This window comes from Gavialis gangeticus, unplaced genomic scaffold (genome assembly GCF_001723915.1).
Source record: "Gavialis gangeticus isolate Ggan-Ray unplaced genomic scaffold, GavGan_comp1, whole genome shotgun sequence".
In the NCBI taxonomy this organism is placed as follows: Eukaryota; Metazoa; Chordata; order Crocodylia; family Gavialidae; genus Gavialis; species Gavialis gangeticus.
In genome coordinates this window covers 44,706,848-44,727,971 of record NW_017729004.1, presented here as the reverse complement: position 1 = coordinate 44,727,971, position 21,124 = coordinate 44,706,848, and the positions used below count along the sequence as shown (strand labels likewise).

The 21,124-nt window shown below is 41.2% G+C and overlaps 1 protein-coding gene across 1 annotated transcript in view; it reads left to right on the top strand.

Moving 5' to 3' along the window:
- PLXDC2 (plexin domain containing 2) overlaps positions 1 to 21,124 on the top strand; it is a 467,547-nt gene that overhangs the window by 326,425 nt on the left and 119,998 nt on the right. The window contains exons 8-9 of the mRNA XM_019508320.1: positions 17,415 to 17,510; positions 18,354 to 18,435. Of these exons, the coding sequence (XP_019363865.1) occupies positions 17,415 to 17,510; positions 18,354 to 18,435 (178 nt within the window). The remainder of the gene's footprint in view (positions 1 to 17,414; positions 17,511 to 18,353; positions 18,436 to 21,124) is intronic.

Sequence of the window (21,124 nt, the reverse complement as noted above, 5' to 3'; positions counted from 1 at the left end):
GGGAGCCCCTCTGCACTCCGCCTAGCTTGGCAACTGGTGCCTCTGGGGTCTGGGGGGGCACCTGGGGTCCTCCCCTGGCTGATCACCAAGCTGGGGGGTACACGGGGGGGCGGGGCCAGTGTGCTTCCCAGCAGACCTGGAAGTTCTTCCGGTCCACTTCTGAGTTCACCACCAAGCATGCAGGGCGGGGGGAAGGGAGGAGCACACTTCTGTGGGATGCTCCATCCGCCCCAGTATCGCAGCATTCATGAGCCATGCCTGGTACCTGCAGGTATGTAGACAAACATTTAAGGCTGTGTCTGTGGCTGAATCACTGATTCTCCAAATCAGCATCTTCTAGCTAAAGGGGAGGCGTACACCCAATGGAAGGGAGGGGCCATCACCAAGGAGGACTATACTGCAATTGCTCCGAGATGCAGGGGGGCAGTCAGGAAGGCCAAGGCGGAGACGGAACTGGGACTAGCTACCCGGATCAAGGACAACAAGAAGACCTTTTTTAAATACATAGGGAGCACAAAGAAGGTACCGGGTAATGTGGGGCCCCTGCAACACACGCTAGAAAATTTGGTCGTCACACCAGATGACAAAGCTAACCTATTTAACGACTTCTTTGCCTCCATTTTCCTAAGCAGGGACCAAATCAGCCCCCCCACTGGACCCCCCTCAGGCCCCAGGGAAGACGCACCTAGGCCAAGGGTCAATGAGGATCTAATCAGGGAACTTCTGGAGGGACTGGACATATTTAAATCAACTGGTCCGGACGATCTCTACCCCAGAGTGCTGAGGGAATTAGCTGAGGTCATTGCGGGACCCCTGGCACGGCTTTACGAGCACTCATGGTGCTCTGGTGTGGTACCAGAGGACTGGAAGAGAACCAATGTGGTTCCCATCTTCAAAAAAGGGAGGAAGGAGGACCCAGGAAACTATAGGCCAATTAGTCTTACCTCAATCCTGGGTAAGCTTTTTGAGAGAATTATTCTGGCACATGTCCACGAGGGGCCAGCAGGGGAGATTATGCTTAGGGGCAACCAACACGGGTTCATTAGAGGCAGGTCCTGTCAGACCAACCTGGTGGCCTTCTACGACCAGGTCACCAAATCCTTAGATGCAGGGGTAGCAGTGGACATAGTCTTTCTGGACTTTCGGAAGGCCTTCGACACTGTCTCTCACCCTGTTCTCATTAAGAAACTGGGGGACTGTGGTGTCGACACCCACACAGTCAAATGGGTCACCAACTGGCTGGAGGGCCGCACCCAGAGAGTGGTGGTGGATGGGTCATTTTCGACCTGGAGGGATGTGGGCAGTGGGGTCCCCCAGGGCTCGGTCCTCGGGCCCGCACTGTTCAACATCTTCATCAGTGACTTGGACGAGGGGGTAAAAAGCACCCTGTTCAAATTTGCTGATGACACTAAGATGTGGGGGGATGTGGGCACGCTAGAAGGGAGGAATAGGCTGCAATCGGACCTAGACAGGTTACAGGGGTGGGCGGATGAGAATAGGATGGGATTCAACACCGACAAGTGCAAGGTGATGCACCTGGGGAGGAAGAACCAGCAGCATACCTACAGGCTGGGGAACTCCCTTCTTATCAGTACAGAGGCAGAAAAGGATCTTGGAGTCATCATTGATGCCAAGATGAACATGGGCCAGCAGTGTGGGGATGCAGTCAGGAAGGCCAACCGCACCTTGTCATGCATCCACAGATGCATCTCGAGCAGGTCCAAGGAGGTGATCCTCCCCCTCTATGCGGCACTGGTCAGGCCACAGCTGGAGTACTGCGTCCAGTTCTGGGCACCGCACTTCAAGAGGGATGTGGACAACATGGAGAGGGTCCAGAGGAGGGCCACTCGCATGATCAGGGGGCAGCAGGGCAGACCCTACGAGGAGAGGCTACGGGACCTGAACCTGTTCAGCCTCCACAAGAGAAGGCTGAGGGGGGATCTAGTGGCCTGTTACAAACTAGTCAGGGGGGATCAGCAGGCACTGGGGAAGCCCCTGTTTCCCCGAGCACTGCCAGGAGTGACCAGGAATAACGGTCACAAGCTGGTAGAGGGTAGATTTAGGCTAGATATCAGGAGGCGCTACTTCACGGTCAGGGCAGCTAGGATCTGGAACCAACTTCCAAGCGAAGTGGTGCTGGCTTCTACCCTGGGGGTCTTTAAGACAAGGCTAGATAATCACATTGCTTGGGTCGTTTGTCCCCAGTACTCTTTCCTGCCATGACAGGGGGTCGGACTTGATTTGCTTAGGTCCCTTTCGACCCTACTAACTATGAAACTATCAAATCTTCAGTTTCGGATTCAGCTGAATTGAATTGGGGACAGTGATCCGAATCAATGAATCGAATCACTGTTCCTGATTCACGCCAAATTTGAATAGAATAGGGTCCATTTCACACACCCCTTCTGTCCACATCCTTTCTGTAGTGGGGTGTCCCAAAACTGGACACAGTGTTCCAGATGTGGTCTCACCAGTGCAGAATAGAGGGGAGTAATTGCTTCTGTCAATCTGCTGGGAACACTCCTACTAATGCAGCCCAGTATGCTATTAGCCTTCTTGGCAACAAGGACACTGCTGACTTGGATCCATTGTATTGTCCACTGTAACTCACAGGTCCTTTTTTGCACAGCTGCTGCTTAGTCAGTTAGGCTCAAACCTGTATCGGTGCATGGGGTTTTTCCATCTTAAGTGCAGGACTTTGCACTTGTCCTTACTGAACCTCATGCGATTTCTTTTGGCCCAGTCTTCCAATTTGTAGAGGTCACTGTGAATCGTAGCCCTACCCGCCAGTGTATCTGTTACACCCCCCCAGCTTGGTGTCATCCCCAAATTTGCTGAGGGTATACTCCATCCCATCTTCCAGATCATTAAAGAAGATATTGAACAAAACCACCCCCTGGGGCACTCCACTTGATTCTGGCTACCAACTAGATATTGAGCCACTGATCACTACCTGGGGAGCCTGATGATCCAGCCAGCTTTCAGTCTACCTTACAGTCTGTTCATCCAACCCATACTTCCTTACCTTGCTTGCAACAATGCTGTGGGAAATGGTATCAAAAGCCTTGCTAAACTCAAGGTATATCACATCCAATTCTTTCCCCACATCCACATAGGCAGTAATCTCATCATAGAAGGCAATCAATTTGGTCAGGCCTGATTTGCTCTTGGTGAATCCACACTAACTGTTTCTGATCACTTTCTTTTCCTCCAAGTGCTTAGAAATGAATTCTTTGATGACCTGCATCATGATTTTTCTAGATTCCATTTTGATAGCTTCCTTTCCACACCATTTTAGGAAGTACTGCTTTAATTTATTCACTTTCATGAGAATCCTATTTTGTAAAGAGTAAGAACCTTGGTAACTTGTTTCCTCTCAATTTGCAATTTATATCATAGGTAGTATCATTCAAAGGAATAGCCAATTTGCAGTCAAAATTTCCTGAAGCCAAATAATTCTTCTGACAAAACAAATTTATATTAGTATGTGCAGGCAATATGATACTATCCTGACAGCAGTGTTAAATAATCTTAGTCCATAGAGCGCCAATGTTAGCTGCTCTTTAAATATGCATATTCATGCATTCTTGTCTTTCAGAGGTGTTAAATCAACCATAGCTCCAGTCAATTACTGCAAAAGTGAAATGAAAGGGTAGTTGTTTTACTGTATTTGTTGATTTTTGAAGACACAGAAGGAATCTAAATTGCTGCTTCTTTTGTCCCTGAAGAAGATGCAGATATTCTCACATGAGTGCGTTAGTTCTCATCTGATACTGTCCCTAAGACTATGCAATCAACTTAAGATAAAAGCCTTTCTCTATAGCTATATTGTCCTGAGGAGCTATTCAACAAAACCCGTTATATATCAATTGAGATCTGCTGTATATTTTATACAATGTATATTTTATATTTAAAAGAAAGCATATTTTTAATTGTTACAGGGTGTAGGTTGTAGCCGTGTTGCTCTAAGAACACGGGCAGACAAGGTTCTTTGGGTGAATTTGAAATCCTTTATTAGACCAACTTAAATAGTTGGAAAAAGAAATGTTGGCAAGCTTTCGGGTTAAAAAAACCCTTCATCAGGCTGAGGAAGTCTCTGCAGTTGATGTGTGCTCTTCCTGTGTGGAATGAATAGTAAAGAAGCCAGAGGCTGGGCTGGTATGCATGTGAGACAGGCAGTCAGTGAAGATGTAAACTGAGGAGTCAGTAGGTGAGACAGCCTTCACTGATTGCCTTCACTCACTTTACATCTTCACTGACTGCCTGTCTCACATGCATACCAAGCTAGCCTCTGGCTTTTTTTACTATTCATTCCACCCAGGAAGAGCACACACCAAGTGCAGAGACTTCCTCAGCCTGATGAAGGGTTTTTAACCCAAAAGCTTGCCAAAAAAATTTTTTTGAACTATTTAAGTTGGTCTAATAAAAGATATCAGGTTCACCCAAAGAACCTCACCTGTCTATTTTTAATTGTAGTATTTTTTGTGAAACCATATTTCTCATTCATATTTTATAGTCGTACTACACAGGGATCTAAGCTGGGTTTTTGTCCTTAATCAGGTATTCTACATTATATTCTCTTGGAATTCCTCTGGAGATTCCTCATCCAGTACTTCAAGGATAGGTCTTCAGACCAATCTTGTTTACAAAATGCATTAGTGGCTTAAGCAGTTAAAGGAGGAGTATACTAACTGAATTTGCAGGTGACATAAGGGTGGGAAGCATGTCAAGTACAGAGGAAGAACAGGGTATCATATGGGATGAACTGGATGCCCAAGGTCTGAAGTCATAGCTATAGGATGAAATTAAGCAGTACAAGTTACAATATTATGTTCTGCGAATATCAAGAATTTATGCTAAGTTGGAAAGAGACCAGTTGGAAGTGACAGAGGAAAAGAAAGACTGGAGTGTATTTATTAACAGGATAACTATGAGCCAGGAATGCAATGAGTCCATGAAAAATGCACATACAATCCTAGACTGTATGAGGTGAGATTTCCAGTAGAAATAAGGAAACATTAACGTAAAGATCAGATCTCACCTGTACAATTCTGCAACCTATATTGAAGAAATCATTCAAACTGCATTGGCAGGGAAGAGCCAGGGGGGTGTGGTGGGGGAGATGTGTATGTATGTGTGTGATGGATGTGTATGGTGGGGTCTGGGATGTGTTGGTGTGTGTGTGGTAGGGTGTGGGGAGCTGTGGGGGGATCTGGGGGGGTGTGGCCATTTGTGGAGCAGCATAGTGTATGTTGGCGGGTTGTGTATATGTGGGGGGGATGTGGGGACAGGGTGTGGCTATGTGGGGTGTGAGGGAGAGTGGGGGTGAGTGTGAGGACCCCACACACATTTCCCCCATGGTATAGCAGGAGATGGGGCACTCAGGGCACAGGCCCCCAGTGGGGTGTGGCTCTGGCCAGTGCTGCACATTGCAGCAAGGAGTGCAGCCTCCCCTGAACAGTCATTATTGCCAGTGCTCACTGCCACTCATTCACAGCTCCTGCACTCACACAGCATGAGAAGGAAGCCCTGCATGCTAGAGCCAGCTGCTTTCCCTGGTGGGGCTGCTCAGCAGGAAAGAGAAGCCCCAGGTAACTTCCCCTGGGGGGCGGGGAAGGCAGCTGGGTTTACCAGCTGAGGTTTCTCTCCACTTCTGCACAGCTCTAGTAGGAAAGGCAGCTGGCTCCAGCATGCAGGGCTTCCTTCCCGTGCCCCTGTGTGTGAGTGGCAGGAAGCACAGGCAATACATACTGCCTAGTGGAGGCTGCACCCCTCACTGCAATGTGCAGTGATGGCTGGAGCTGTGCCCTGCCGGGCACCTGTGCCCCAAGCACCCCACCTGCTGCTGCCCCTTCCTGCCAGGGCTGCGTGCCATGGAAGGAGTGTATGGAGGGTCCCCATAAACCCCATCCTCCCTCACACTCACACACTGCCCACCCAAGCTCCACACTGCCATCACCTCCCCTGGGCACAGGCTCTATGCTGCCATCAGCCCCAGCCCCTTGCTCAGTGCTCCTGCCCAGCTGCAGCCCTGCCCCTGCCTCTTCCCTATGTGCTGTGTGGAGACAGCAGTAGACCAGGGAAGCAGAGCAGGCCCCTGGGGCTGCAGCAGCCCCACGCGGAAGCTGCCTGCTGTCTGGGCTTTCCTCCCATGAGCATGGGAGCAAGGCAATAGAGTATGTTTGGGGCTGTGTGTACATGTGGGTGCCTCACTCCCATCCTCATGGGTGGAAAGACTGGGTGGGACACAATTTGTTGGTGGGTGCTGCAGCCTGGATGAAAGTGCGTGGTGGGCCAGATCCAGCCCACAGGCCATATTTTGCCCACCCCTGGTCTAGGGTCAAGTCTTTAAGAAATGTGAGGTGACCTTCACTTAACGAAGATGTGTACTCAGGTATATAATAAAAACCATTCCAGATGTTGTCTCATCAGTGGATGCTAATTCAAAAGTGAAATTCCCTTGACTACAAGCTGAATATTTTATTTGGTTCATGTCACCTCCTCTTTCATAAAAGAGTTAATTCTTTGGTGGCTCCTAAACCATAGGCAACTGCTAATCTACATTTGATATTATCCACTTGGGTCACATGTTTTGTCTTGAACAACTATCTTTGGTATGTTGGCTATTTTTGGCATAATTTTTTGATAATAATCTATTTTGGGCTAATAAGACTATTTTTTTTTAAAACTAATTGGAAAGTCAACTGGAAAAAACAGACACACTGGCACACGGCTACACTTTGTGAGTCACTGTGAATATTTCTCTATACCAGGCATTTTACAGAACTACATCTGGTTCACATGTTTGTTTTTCATTTCCTGCTCCCTGAAATAAAATGAAAATCAAAAGTATTTTCAGAGTCTTAGTGAGACTAGCAATCAGGACTCACAGTAGAGATGATATCTTTTATTAGACCAACAAGATATTTGGGGAAAAAATTCTTTAATTGAAAGCTTTTGGGCACAAAAACCCTTCATCAGGCATTGGCAAAAAGATTGTAAAAGTTCTCCTGGGTAGAAATGAAAGTTCATATTTCATAGGATTTCTCAGAGAAGTCAACAGAGGAAAACTCCTCTGGGTAGTCAGTTTGTAGCTGCTATGGAGTCTCTCACCTCTTGTGAGGTTCTGTGGTGATGCAGATTACTTTGAAACATGGCAGGAGCAGTGTCTTTCTGCTTGGGAAAATATGAAGATTTCATTTTAAAAATTGGCTAAAATTCAATATCTTCCATGTGTCAGGTATCCAGGTCGTAGCCGTATTTGTCTAGAGGAAAAAGCAATCAGGATGCTTAGTAGAGTTGATATTTTTTATTAGACCAACAAGATTTTTGCAAAAAAATTCTTTAATTGCAAGCTTTCGGACACAAATACCCTTCATCAAGCATTGGAGAAAAGATTGTAAAAGTGAGACAATATCTTTTTTTAAAGTTCATAGCTGTATGTTCATTGACTAAAGTATGCAATGCAGGATTCCAGAGGGGCCTGATGGTAAAATAGTTATCTTCCATTTGCCTCTACGATTGCCCAGCTAGTGAACATGACCTTAAAGGCATGTTTTTCAGACGTTCCGAATAGCTGAAGCTCCCATTCACTTTAATTAGAATTGTGCGTACTCAGCACTTCTGAAAATCTGGCTCAAGCATAGGGCCCTCCTTCTTACCAGAGTCAGCTTAGAACTAGTTCTTGGATCCTTTAACCACTGGTTAACAGGGGAAAACAGCTGAATTTTGTAAATACTTTACAAAATAATTTAACTACAAAGCCAGGCATAAACTGTTTAATTAATTTTGATAAAGAAGAAATGAATGAAACATGCCTCTGACAATCTGATTTGGAGACATTTCATTTTTGTTATGGGTGGTTATTTCACTAAAAATGTATTTGATCAATATAAAATAGGGATGGTTTATAAGAACTGGAAGCAAACCCAAATAACTGTTTTTCTCCATAGAGAATTCTTAGAATGGCTGAGGTAAACTCTCAAACACTAAGACAGAATTGAGGTCAATCATTATCTAAAGGGTATATCATTGATATGTTTTAGTTTGCCTGTTAAATATGAGTTAAAGCCATACACAGTTATGTATATATTTTATATATTTTAGGCCTCATTGACAGAAAATTCAACAGGGGAAACAGGCAGTTGAGTTGCTTAGCTTTAATTCACTTGTTTTTTCTTATGTAACCCTTCTGCCAAGAACCAGCTGGCAGCAGCAAGGGCCAGGTTCAATTTTGGGATATAAATTTATTTTACCTTGGCTCAAGCCCCCACCCAAAGAACCTGGGAAACACTGAATAAATTACTAGGGTATCCCGCATAAACAAAACACCGTCCTCGCAAGCAGTGTAAACACAGAGGATAAATGTATTGCTGAAAACAAAGGCAAACAAAACAAAGAAAGCACTAAATACAATTTAAAACACTACCAACTACAGCACTGTCTTGGGGAGGCTTCACCGATGCCTGGGCAGTCTGGGACTTGGGGCTCACCCAAAAGGCAATTCCAGGGTTTTGTACCCTTGTACCTGCCCTTCAGCAATGGGCTGGAGAGGGGGCTTCACTGGAGAGTCCTTTGAGCTGCTCCTTGTATTCGCTGGGCTGTGGGAAGCTGCTACAGAGCGTGGGTCCTTCTGTGTTGCAAGGGGACCCTCATTGCTTCCTGCCACCCTGTAGGGCAATCCCCACTTCCATGTGGTGGCCTTGAGGCTTTCATCCATATGCTGCACCCCTAGTCCTAGTCCCAATCCCAGCTCTGCTGGGCAAAAACTGCAAAAAGAAAACTTTGAAGAAGAGGTCAGGCCTACATCACTGGGCCTGAACTGGGCAGCAAAAGTCGGCCAGGCCTGAAACACCAAATCTGCAGAGACAGCACAGGGAAAAAAGGCTCAGGCCTATGACTGCAGCCCAGACAACCAGTCTCAGCACTACCCCATGCTCAGACAATACAATTACAAAACAGAGGGGGCCAGACGCCTTTAGCCAGTAACTGCCAGGACCCATTCCTGGGCAGCTGCTTCAGTGATTAACATGCCCATGGTGTTAACCCCACTTTAAAAAAAGAAAAGGGGGGGGGGAGGGAGGAGGAAATGGGACACTCAAACTCCAAAACAGACTTTCTCTCCATCTACCTGAAGTTTTCCCTTCAAATAGTGTTTGCTTGCCTCTCTAGTGAAGAGGGGGGGAGATCAGAGACCAGGGGGAGACCTCCCCCATACGGAGTAGGCTTTCTGGCTCGCAATATTGCTGTGCAGCTCTCAGCAGGCCAATGAATAAGAGCCCCAGAACTTTAGTGAGTTGTTCTTATATACCCAGTGTGACCTCACTCAAGTCTTGTCCAATCAAGGAGGGGTACATTTTAGTTTTTCCCCCCACCAATTTGCCTGAATAATCCCCTGCTTCCTTTGGCTAATGAGGCCAGAGGATTTAACATATTTTCCCCAGAAAGAGGCTCTAGCTTGCCATGTGCTGAGCACATGGCAGAACAACAGGGGCCCATATCAAAACACACAAAACACAGTATACAATCCAGAGTGTGTGAGGGGAGGGGTGTTACATTTATAAAACAAAACATTAAAAAGTGATGCATTTATTGATAGGTCAAGCTTGGAAAGCAATTCCAATAATGCCAACACTTTGAATACGTCTATGACTTCTGCAGGCACTATATTGTTATTAATATGCATTTCTTACTCTTTTCCACAAAGTAGTTCCACTTTGCTCTCTTCCTACAGAAGAATGTATCTATTAGAACTGTCTTAGGATTTTCCCCATTACTACTGGAAGGAAGAGTAAATAGGAAGATGTGTGATTTGGGTAGGTGGGCTTTTTGTTTAACTGCTTTTTTTTGTGAGGTGTTTATATTGTTCCATTATTATTGGTTTAATATTAAAAATAAACTTTTAGTACCCTGCCAAATGCTGTGCAGTATGGTTGCTGCATTCTACCACACGCATGCTTGCAATTCAAGCATGACTCTATATGCATATGTTCGTAGTCTGGGAGCACTTTGGCAATATTTAAACCTAAGAACATTATTATTTATTATAACGAAGTTACTTACCTACTTCGGCAAGTTTTCTATCTGTTTTCCTTTATCGTCTTCACTATGCTAACTATTAGCTCACTGCTCTTTACTGCCACTGACTTTTCAAAGGTTCTTATTTTTCTCTTCTTTGTAAAACCAGCCCTTCCTCTCCATTCCTAAACCTTCCTCAGTTCTTCAAACTTTACTACCTCCATTCTTCTGACTCTCAAGCTCCAACACTCTGCTCCTAAATTCCCTCTAACTTCTCCTTTCTCTTCCCCCCCATACCTTCCTATTCCTCTTTTAGTTATATTAATTTGCTCCTGATTAAAATGAAAAAACGTCATGTTCAGCAATAGAAAACTTAGCAAATCTCAACCCTGCTTATAGGCAGTATTTCATAGGTCCCCTGGCAGACATCGCTTTTTTCATGCAGTATATGTGAGTATGATGCAACGAATGGTCCATACATTAAACCAGGGGGTTGCTGGATGAAAGTGGTAGATCAGCTGTATAATAGTTGCTGGATGAAACAGCAACTTCCTTGTGGCATGGAAGTACCTTGCAATAATTTTAAAGTATGTTCTGGAATGTTAACAATTTGTCGTGCAATACTTGTCTCATGTAAAATGTAACAAATGCAAAGTTTGCCAGGGGCCTAAGAGAACAAATTTCAGTGGTAAAATGATGTTAAATGTTGATTTTTTTCACACAACATACTGCTGGGTTCCTAGACTTCCTATTGCAACTCTCTGTGATGAAGTATCATAGTATTTTCAGACTAGACTCTTGTTATAGCAGGTACAGCTATTTTAGGAAATGTATACTTTGGCAACCTAAGGTTTAATAACACTCTAATTACTCTATGTGTGCAAATCAGAATTGCAGCTTAGTTATTTATTAGTAACATTCCAGTTTCAGCGCAATTAGTGACACTCAATATATAATGTAATTCAAGCACCTATAATTAAGGGATACTTCTGCATGCTAAAACTGGTGAAGATTTTGTTCTGGTTTGTTTACATCAACGAGAGCCTTGAAAGAATTGCATTCCTGAAGTCTCCAGGAAGCATGTCTGCTGTTTGTGTTTTCATGTTCATCAAGCTAAAACACAGCAGCCTTGGTGAAAATGAAGAAACTAATTTCCTACTGCTTTTGCAAGTTTTAATGCCATTTACACCCACATGATTATACAAAGGTTCAAATTCTCAGCACTAACACACTCTAAAGCAGCTCAAACTTTTCCCAGGGGCTTTACTGGCCCCAGCCAGTTTCCAGATTACCAATATGGTCTACTGGTAGTACAAAATATCTTTGTTTCCTGTGCCCAAACCCTAGCTAAGTATAGCTGAGCTGGGCTCACAAATACAAGTAAAGCTTCAAGGAAGTAGAGAATACTGTCTAGTAAATATTTTCCTGGTCAGTTCAACTGTGTCCAGTTTGGGGTGCTGCACTTCAAGAGAAACACAGAGAATCTGGAGAGGGTTTAGAGGAGGGCCACTCACATGATTAGTGGTCTCTGTGAAAGACCCTACGAAGCGAAGTTGAGAGATCTGGATCACTTCAGCCTTTACAAAAGATGGCTGAGGGGTGACCTTGTAGCTGCCTATAAGTTTAGCAGGGGAGGACAGCAGGGAATTGGGGATGCGCTGTTTACCAGAGCGCCCCAGGAAGTAACTAGGAATAATGGGTGCAAACTAATGGAGAGTAGATTTAGGTTAGACATTAGGAAGAATTTTTTTACAGTAAGGGTGGCCAGAATCTGGAACGGGCTGCCAAGACAGGTGATCACCTAACTTGGAGGTCTTCAAGAGGAGGCTTGACAGTCACCTGGGTCGGGTTGTCTGACTTTGGTCCTCTTTCCTGCCAGGGGCAGGGTCTGTTGGGTCCCTTCTGAATCTATAATCTGTGAATCTATAACAGAGCATGTTCTGTTATTGGACATTTTTTCTACGTTACTCATAAAAACATTATTTAGAGTTTAATTTGTTGGTTCAACAATATATGAGTTTAGTGTTTGATCTGCATGTTCTCAACTGATACTCTTCTTTTTGATCATTATGTAAATTTTAAGTGGGATGCAAATTCTTTGAGTGATTTATGACTTTGCAGTGTTGAATAATTTTCAGAGTGATAAAAAAATAAGTTTTGTACAAAACAAATGGGGGTTTTGTTCTTAGTTATAGATCTTCACTTGGGTGTATAGTAGACCAAGGTGGAAATACTCTCTGAAATGGTAGTAGGTTGTAGGGAGCAGCACTTACTGTACTACTAACAGTACCCTGTGGATTTAGTAGTATTGTAGGAAGGTTGTAACCATGATGGACCAGGGAATCTATGAGAAGCAAGATTTGTTTGGTAATATCTTTTTCTGAACTAACTTTGTAATTGAGGGAACTGTAAGACAAGCTTTTACACACAAAATGTCATTCTCCAGGTCTGGGAAAGAAGCAGATACAGCCTAAACTAAACACCAGTTAAAAGAATTACTTTTGTTTAACCCTATTATGCAAATTAAAGTGATCACATTAAACAGGGAAGTGGGTAGTAAACCTATGGTTATCAGAAGTAGTTACAGACCAAGTAAGCAGCAGTTGAAATAAGTAAACCTAATTATGTAATTAGGTTCAAAATGGAGAGAGCCATTATCACCTGTGGAGCTAAATGAGGGTAGGCAAAGGAGAAGTCAGATTATAATGAACCATAACACCATTATCTGTGTTAAGTCGGTGGTTCTTGGAATCCAGTAAAGTTATAGATTTTTGTTCACAAGCTTGTCTTCTGGGGGTATAGTATGCATTTCATGTCTGTTTGTTAATGTTAGTAGGTAACAGCACTAAATTCGGACTCCTTCACATTCTGTAGTAGATGGCTGTCCACCATGGAAGTTAAAAATATGACTGATCCTAAAGCTATACTTGGAGATTGTACTTTGTCACTTAAAGTGAAACTTTGATCGATCTACCAGTTCTACAGAGTGAGATGCTAGTGATGGAAAACTAATTGCTAGATTTAATTGAAGTTTCCCACTGTCGTCTTTATCATTTATCTAATTCACAAACTGTTGGCAATGCGTAATATTTTAAATTTACCTGTCATTCACATAACATGTACCTGATTTTGCTGTTTGTAAACAGGCTATTGTTTTTTCTCCATTACAGTTAAAAACAGATGAAATAGGCATTTTTACAAATGCAAGAACTGCAGTGTCTGGCACTTTGAAAAGCATCTGGTGCTATGTCGCTTGCAGTTGTATAAGCAGTGAAATGCACATCAGCATGCAGAAAATGACAGCGGTCCACTTTTGAATTAAAACGCATAGAAAGTGTTTTAGTTCAAAAGCTCATTGCCTCCATTTTCTTCAAACGGACATGCATTTCGCTGCTTATACAACTACAAGCGATGCAGCGTGGTACACATCAGCTCACATGTGGAGCAGACTTGATTAATCGTATCTGCTCCACTGTGCTGGATCTCCAGCGCATCCAAGCACGAAAATATGTGTATAAATGCCCATGTGAAACACCCATAAGGGTGTTTTTTTCCTTATTTCCCAGCTAGTGATTCTTGCTGATCTGATTCTCTAGGAATCCTCAGTTGAGGAAACCTTTTTATTTCATGAAGATAAATCTAGAAAATGTAAATGAGTGCTTTATCCATGTCTAAGCATGCATGCCAGGAAATATCATTTACTAAATGGTGCATTCTAGTTTGGAAATCCTATGCAAAAAAGATAATTTATATAACAGAAGAAATGCAATCAGATTTTACATCTGTCAGATATGTACATTAAAAACATTTCAGTACCAGTTACGGACCTGACCTTTTAGATATTTTGTAGATGCTTCTGCTACTCTGTTATTACTGCAGTGTCTTTTGAACCCCTTATATTCTTTAGGTAATTTAGTGAATTCTGGCAGTTTTCATTCATGTAATGTTTACATGTCATTATTTCATTTGAAACGACTGTGATAATACTATGGAGAAAATGTGCTATCTAGTATCTTAGACATCTATAATTTACAGATATGCTGCTTAATCCCTTGAAATAACTATTTCAATTGGCCTTGTGACACCACGTTATCTTTCTAGAGATTGGCAACAATGCTGAGAAATATAGTTACCTCAAGAGGTTAATTTTCTCTTCAGCTCTTTAAGCTCAGAATGTATCTGTAGTTTTGTATTCAAAGACAATGCGTTGATATTTTTGAGAGTAACCATTATAAATCAAATAACCATTTGGACCATGTTGTAATGAAACCAGTGAAATGAAGTAGGAACTGTTATTGAAGAATGATAAATTTGGTGGGGGGGTTCAACTTAATATTAGAACAGATAACAAAGATGAAAAGAAAAGTAAAATGTTTCAATAAACATGTTCATGGAAATACTACATGTAGAATTTATCTAATGCACACAAGTACTCAAAAGCTAGGATTTCTTATACTAAGCACTGCCATAGAACATTACATTTTGTGGGTATAAATTGCACCTGTAAAAGGAAAGGTCAAGCCTTGCTCCACCTGCAAAATTACTCCTAAATGGAATGTCCTCTTACCCTGATGAGAAATCAACTAGCATAACATTATCAAATAAAATATTAGTAATTTTTAATAATTATCTACATGTGTCCAAATCTGTTTCACTGGAACTTTGGAAAACTGTGAATGCTAATGTTTTATAAGTCCCACTGGGCATTTAACAGGGTGGACGTGGAATTATTAGAATTATGGTGAATGAATCTGAACTGTTAACCTTTAATAATGAGAGATTGAAGCAGGGTTCATTTAAAGTGCCAATGCCATCATTTGTATTTATGTATTCCTCTACATATTTTTGGACAGAAGGATCAAGATTTCTTTGGAAAAAAATTAAACCCTCCAGCTTTGGCAGGAGTTCATTTCCAACACATTTCCTGATTACTTTGATTTGGCGGGTGCTTCTGTTGAACTAAACATTCTGGGAGAATAAATCTTCCACTGTTGGCAGGAGATCTACTCAACCCCTGCCCAAATTAGCTTCCTCTTGGCAGGTATTCTAGTCCAATGCATTTGGAAGTCTGGACAGGAATCACATTTTCCAGGGTAGATGTCTTGCTTAACCAAGATCTGCCTTATCTCCAATCAAAATGGCTCTGCGGTAATATGCAACTATAATATATAATTTATATATTAGAATATATATAATATGTGTATGACATTAGAATGTATAAATGTACCAATCTAAAAGTCATTAGTGCATGAAAGATAAAATTATAGTAGAAGTCAGTCTCAACTAAACAACTAATTGAGTTAATTAGCATTTTTAAACCTCACAGGGAGTTATATAAAAGTAGCATTGTCTGCTGCCTATGTGTGCTTAAAAGTTTCTGTAGTGAGGGAGAACAGAGAAGCTGTGTGGTGCAGTCATTTTACAAGGAGTCTTGTCAGTAAAGGGCAAAATATCACATGATCTCTCTATACAGCCCCATCTTGGAGCTTGCTTTGCTGCTTTCAGCAGGCATCAACAGATTGCTGTTGACCGCCTGCACTTGGTACTGATAGTAGCACATGCACTTGTCCTTTCGAGGGCTAGCCATACCACTTATCCCAGCAGACTTATTCCATCCAGGCCAATATAGGCTCTCCAGAATAAAAAACAGGCGTCTCTTCTAGTATATCATGTAGAAATTAGTATTTATTGATAAATTACATTTATTTAGAATCATGGAAAATTAGGGCTGGAAGGGACCTCAGGAGTCATCTAGTCCAACCCCCTGCGCAAGGCAGGACCACCCTCAATTATGTCATCCTAACCAAGGCTTTGTATGTATGTCTCCAAGGATGGAGATTCTACAAACTCTCTGGGTAACCTGTATCAGTGCTTTCTTTACTAATCATCGTGATAGGGCTTTTCCTAATATCTAAACTGAAGTTCCCTTGCTTGAGGCCATTGTCCCTTGCTCTGTCGTCTGTCATCACTGAGACCAGTCTAACTTCATCTTCTTTTTAATCACCCTTCAGGTAGCTGAAGGCTGCTATTAAGTCCCACCTTGGCCTTCTCTTCTCCAGACTAAATTGTCCAGTTCTGCCAGCCTGTCTTTGTTACTTTTAATGTAATTTTTTTTCTCTGCATCTAAAAGAAAGTCCTGCAACATCCTGTGCAGAAGTGATGAAAAAAACCTGCTGTATAACTGTGCAGCAGCTAGGGAATCAAACAATATTCCCTAGATTCCTTTTAAGGGTTGACAATAAAAACATGTCCCTCTGATCAGTGAGAGAGATGTCCCATCATACAATGCGGAATGAGTAACACAAACTGCGGAGGAAGCTGCTTAAGTTTGTAACTATCCATATTCCTTTTCCTCTTTTTTTCATCAGCTCAGAAAATCAAATAGACCGAGAAAATCTTTCATCCTTTGCAATCACTCATTTCCCTTCTGGCTTGATCCTTGGAAGTCAAGAAAGGTGCTTGCATTGATTTCAGTGGAAATTTGATCAGCCTTCTGAAAAGGAAATCATCTTGACTTCAAGGCACTTGGAAACAGCCATTATTATTTCAGACCAGAAGTATACTTGAAACCTCTAATTGGCAAATGTTCTGGCCTGCCAATGTGTCTTGAAGTCATGCACTTAATATCTAGAATATTAAGTTCGACCAGAATAAATAATAGGCTATTCAATAGGAAATCAACAATTAATGGTATTTTTCATGTTTCACTTCTGCTTTGGGGTTACCATCATCTAGTGTTTTCAGTCTGTCAAAACAGAACATGTATGGCTTTACAGTGAATTTTCTACCTTGAAATGCTTATGTAGAACCAACCTGTACAAAAATTATACAATCAGCTGCCTTTGGAAAACTATTTGTCTTGGCCCCCTTTACATTTTTATTATTTTGTGATATTAAAAAATATATATTTTAATGCAGTGCAAATACCTCAGTATTAATATGTGAGCTAACCCCCAGCTAACAACATAAATCAAGTGATGAAACCATTTTTGTTTGATGAAACCATTCCTGATACACATGCCTGTTTTGGCAACAAATGAGGTTCCAGGGAGTTCTATAAACCATTAAGCTTGAGAAATATCTGAATTACACTGTAAATATCTTTGCACATAAGCTATAGAAATTCTGCTTAAACAAGTTAATGAGATATGTGAGAACTCAGTCAGCATTTTCAAAGTCTTTATTAGTGAAAAACTCCTGAGCTGTCAGCTCTGATGGTGTTTCAAATGAATCTCTCATTTTTAAGCTAAATTTTCATCCTGGGGAAAAATTGTATGTGTGTTAATACACACACCATTTATTTACAGTAATCAATTATTAAGCATATTGTTTTCTCATGGAGTACAACTTGCAAAATAATAAGTGAAAATGCAGGTTTGTTTTTTCCTCCCTGGCAGATGTCCGTAGAAGAACAATTTATGAGTACCACAGGGTTGAGCTACAGATGTCAAAGATTACCAATCTGTCAGCTGTTGAGATGATACCTCTACCCAGTAAGTAAAATTAAATATAAACAGATGCCAGGTTTGAAAAATGTAGCATTCTTAAATATTTCCCTATAATCTGAGTTTGAAAAACTTCCTTACAGATGAATTGGAGACCACATGTTCTCTTGTATCTCAAATGAGTTTGCAGGTCAGGGTCCTACAATTTTCAGTAGATCATGAATGATAGCTGTATAGCATTGTTTCCCAAAATCATCATGTCTCTTGTAAGTTTTTGTTCATGAAAAAGAAGTAATTTTCATGCTCGAGAGTCAAACACAGAAACTTGTATATGTAGCACATCCCATCTCAAAGGAACATCTACAAAAACATCTTGCAATTCATCAACCTTCTTTGTCCAGTGTTAAACAACGTTGTTCAGAAATCTTAGAATCTAAATTGTGAGCTCTAGTACTGTGAGAAATTGAAATGGCTTGCATCCTTTCTCCAATCGAATTACATTACTTGTATGCTTTCCTGTCAGTCTTACTGTCTACATATTATCTAAAGTGAGTCTACCAGAAATGTTAGACCAGAAAGAGAAAACATTTAAGGAAAGCCTTAATACATAACAGTATGCTAAAAATTTTGTAGCTATACTGAAAAGAGGTTTGTGGAAATGGGATTAAATTTACAAATGCAATACAAATTAAATCCTAAAGGTCAAATGTATTTTCTGTGCTTGCATTTGTATAGTATGAGTTGGTAGTCTGTCTTTAATGGGTAACGCTAATAATCTCTGGGCCTTAAATATGCTTTTGGAAAGGATTTATTTTTGATTTGTAAATGTAGTAAGAATTGTTTATAAGATTAATGTGTGTATTGATTTTTATTTATTTATCTGTCTCCCAGCCTGTCTCCAATTTAACAGCTGTGGTCCATGTGTCACTGCCCAGATTGGCTTCAACTGCAGCTGGTGTAATAAACTCCAAAGGTAAGCCATAAGTTTTGAGCAAACCAGTGTTCAGATTTCAATCCAAATAATGTTTGACCTGATATGATGCAGTGCACAGGAGGGGTTTTTATTAGCAAATCTTACTGGCAGAAGAAAATCCAGGGGAATATTTTTGGCATTTTAATTCATGGAATCTGAAGCATGGGCTTACAATGGAGTTCAGTGGCTCCAGTCATCAGCTACACATCAGTATCTCATTTAAGTTAATAAAAGAACACTAGGAAAGCAGGGTCAAAACCAACTGTTTTTAATGAGGTACAGTTAAAGCCATTATTTCCATAACCTTGTCTACATTTTTAATTTGTTTGGTTTAAATTGTAGAAGAAATGATTTTTTTTTCTCTTTCAAAAGTGTCTCCTATTGTCACACTTGACTTCATCAACATGCATTTCCCTCCATACAGACACTAAGTAGAAATAAATTTAGCTATAAACACCTGCTTGGTCCCTAAACAGGAGTGAGAATGACACAATGAGGAGATAAAATAAGGAGGTCTTTGAACCTCCAATCATTTAGTGAGTATTTTGATTTTCCTCTACCCTCTAGTTGTTACATTAACTCTGACAGTCAAGTTAGCTGCAAGAACAATTTGAAAGTTATGGAATAGCTGGAGTGTAAAGAACAAAATAATAAGTTTGCAATCTTGGCTTCTGAAAAGTTCTTCAGTTACTGACCTTGAAGGCCTGAATGTACTTAACAACAATTTGGTTATGTAAAATACAGAATAGTTACGAATATTTATTATTCTTGTTCTGTTTTTCAAGTCTAGAAATTGGTTTCAGGAATGTTATCTATAAAGCTGATGAATAATGAAAACAGAAATGGTTATTAGCATTATAAAACTTTGCTGTGATAGCAGGTGATGAAAAACTGACAAATAGTTGCCAAAGGTGGTATGGAATTAAATAGTTGTGATTATTTATATTTGCATTTTCTTGAGCTTTGGAGATTTGCAGCATCGCTTATTGCTCTTGGTTAATTTTGCATGAAAGCCCTTGTGATATTGATATCTAAATTATCTTGTGTATCAGGAAGGAAGGCAGAGAGAATAAAAAGAGGAACACCTGTAGTAGACTGTTTCAGGGAGAGCCTAGCTGGTGAGAAGACTCTGCAGGCTTTTCCATGTTGCTTGGCTTCACATTTAGGAATATTTGGGGGAAATATGCAAAATGCTAAACTCTGTTGCTTCAAAGACAGCGCACATGGGAATCAAATAGGGTGAGTGCAAGTTAGCCAGGTCATTGCCAGTAGAAAATAGTCCTAAAATAATTACTGCATTCTCTCCCTTTGTATTTTGGTGAGTACCAAATACTTCAACATATTTAGGTTTCCAGAGACTTTGTATACAGTCCTAGTTGGGTAGAAATTGCGTATCAGATCCTCAGCTGGGTTAGTCAGAATCGCTTCACTAAAACTCGTGAAATGGAGCTTCCTTGATGGCTCCATTAAATACCTCAATGGAGCTCTGTTGATTTATACCAGATGATCTGCTTCAATTTTTAATGTGATTGATTTACTCTAATTAATTTGGTTTGGATTTTATTAATTTCTCATTAGTCTTGTGAACTTGCATTATTTTTATTGCTGATGTTGGATAGAGTTTTCTTCCCGTATATGATACAATAGTTTAACCACAAGGAAGGGAAAAAATACCATCCTACTGGCATAAGGAATTCATAAGTTTTCCTTCCTTAGCCCAGTTTTATTGATCATTTAAGTCCCAAACCTGGGCTTCAGTGTCACTTAAGTGATGTACAGAGCTATTTGCAAGGGGGTTGGTTACCTTTATTTTAAAGAGACCTCTTTCTAACTGAAAGAACAAGAGAACTGCATTCTGCTCAGTCCTGTAGGTCTTTCTGTTGATTGTAACAGGAAATTAAAATGGGCCACTGTTAAACTTATTACTCCATTTGAGTCACATGGTCTAGGTACAGACATTCAAAAAGCCCGAGGTAGAATCCATCTAAGTGATGCAGTTTTCTATAAGCAGCATACTTTATGTCGGTAGTGAACAGAACACACATTTGCTGGGGGAAAAGTGGAGCAAATCATAGGCTGGGCTCTGCCATTTTTAAACCAATTTATGTGGCTGCTGACAGATTTAGGGAAAAAAAAACAAAAAACAGTTGTTTACTGGAAGTGTCATCACATTAGTGTGACCTAGCTTTCCCAGCATCTGTATAGACTGCGCGCTTCAGCAGGACTTTTTGGTCCTTTTATCTAATAGCTGATTCCTCTAACCTAGGATTAGAGTATCAAAAGTGGTACTTAAATAAGCACTGGAGATGAGCTAACGTCAAACCTCATCGTTTTGTAACAAAGTTCTTTGTGTGCCCAGAGTTAGATTTCTGTACATGCCCAGAGCCATGTCAGCTGGAATTCAGCCCTAATCTCTCAAATATGACTGAGGCCAATGAACTAGATGCCCCCTGGTGCCTGATTTAGTAACCATTCTTAAAGCATGCCTAACACACACCAACATGGATCAGACAGTTTTTTTTTAAACGGAGAATGGTGAGATCTTATGTACTATTCTAACAAAACCAGAAAATAGAAAAACCAGAGTAGAGATTCAAACCCACACTTTCCACCTCCCACATCGGAAGTATTTCACCATGGAATGAAGAATGTGTTTAAGCATATGTCTGTTGCCTTAGTTCAGAATGAG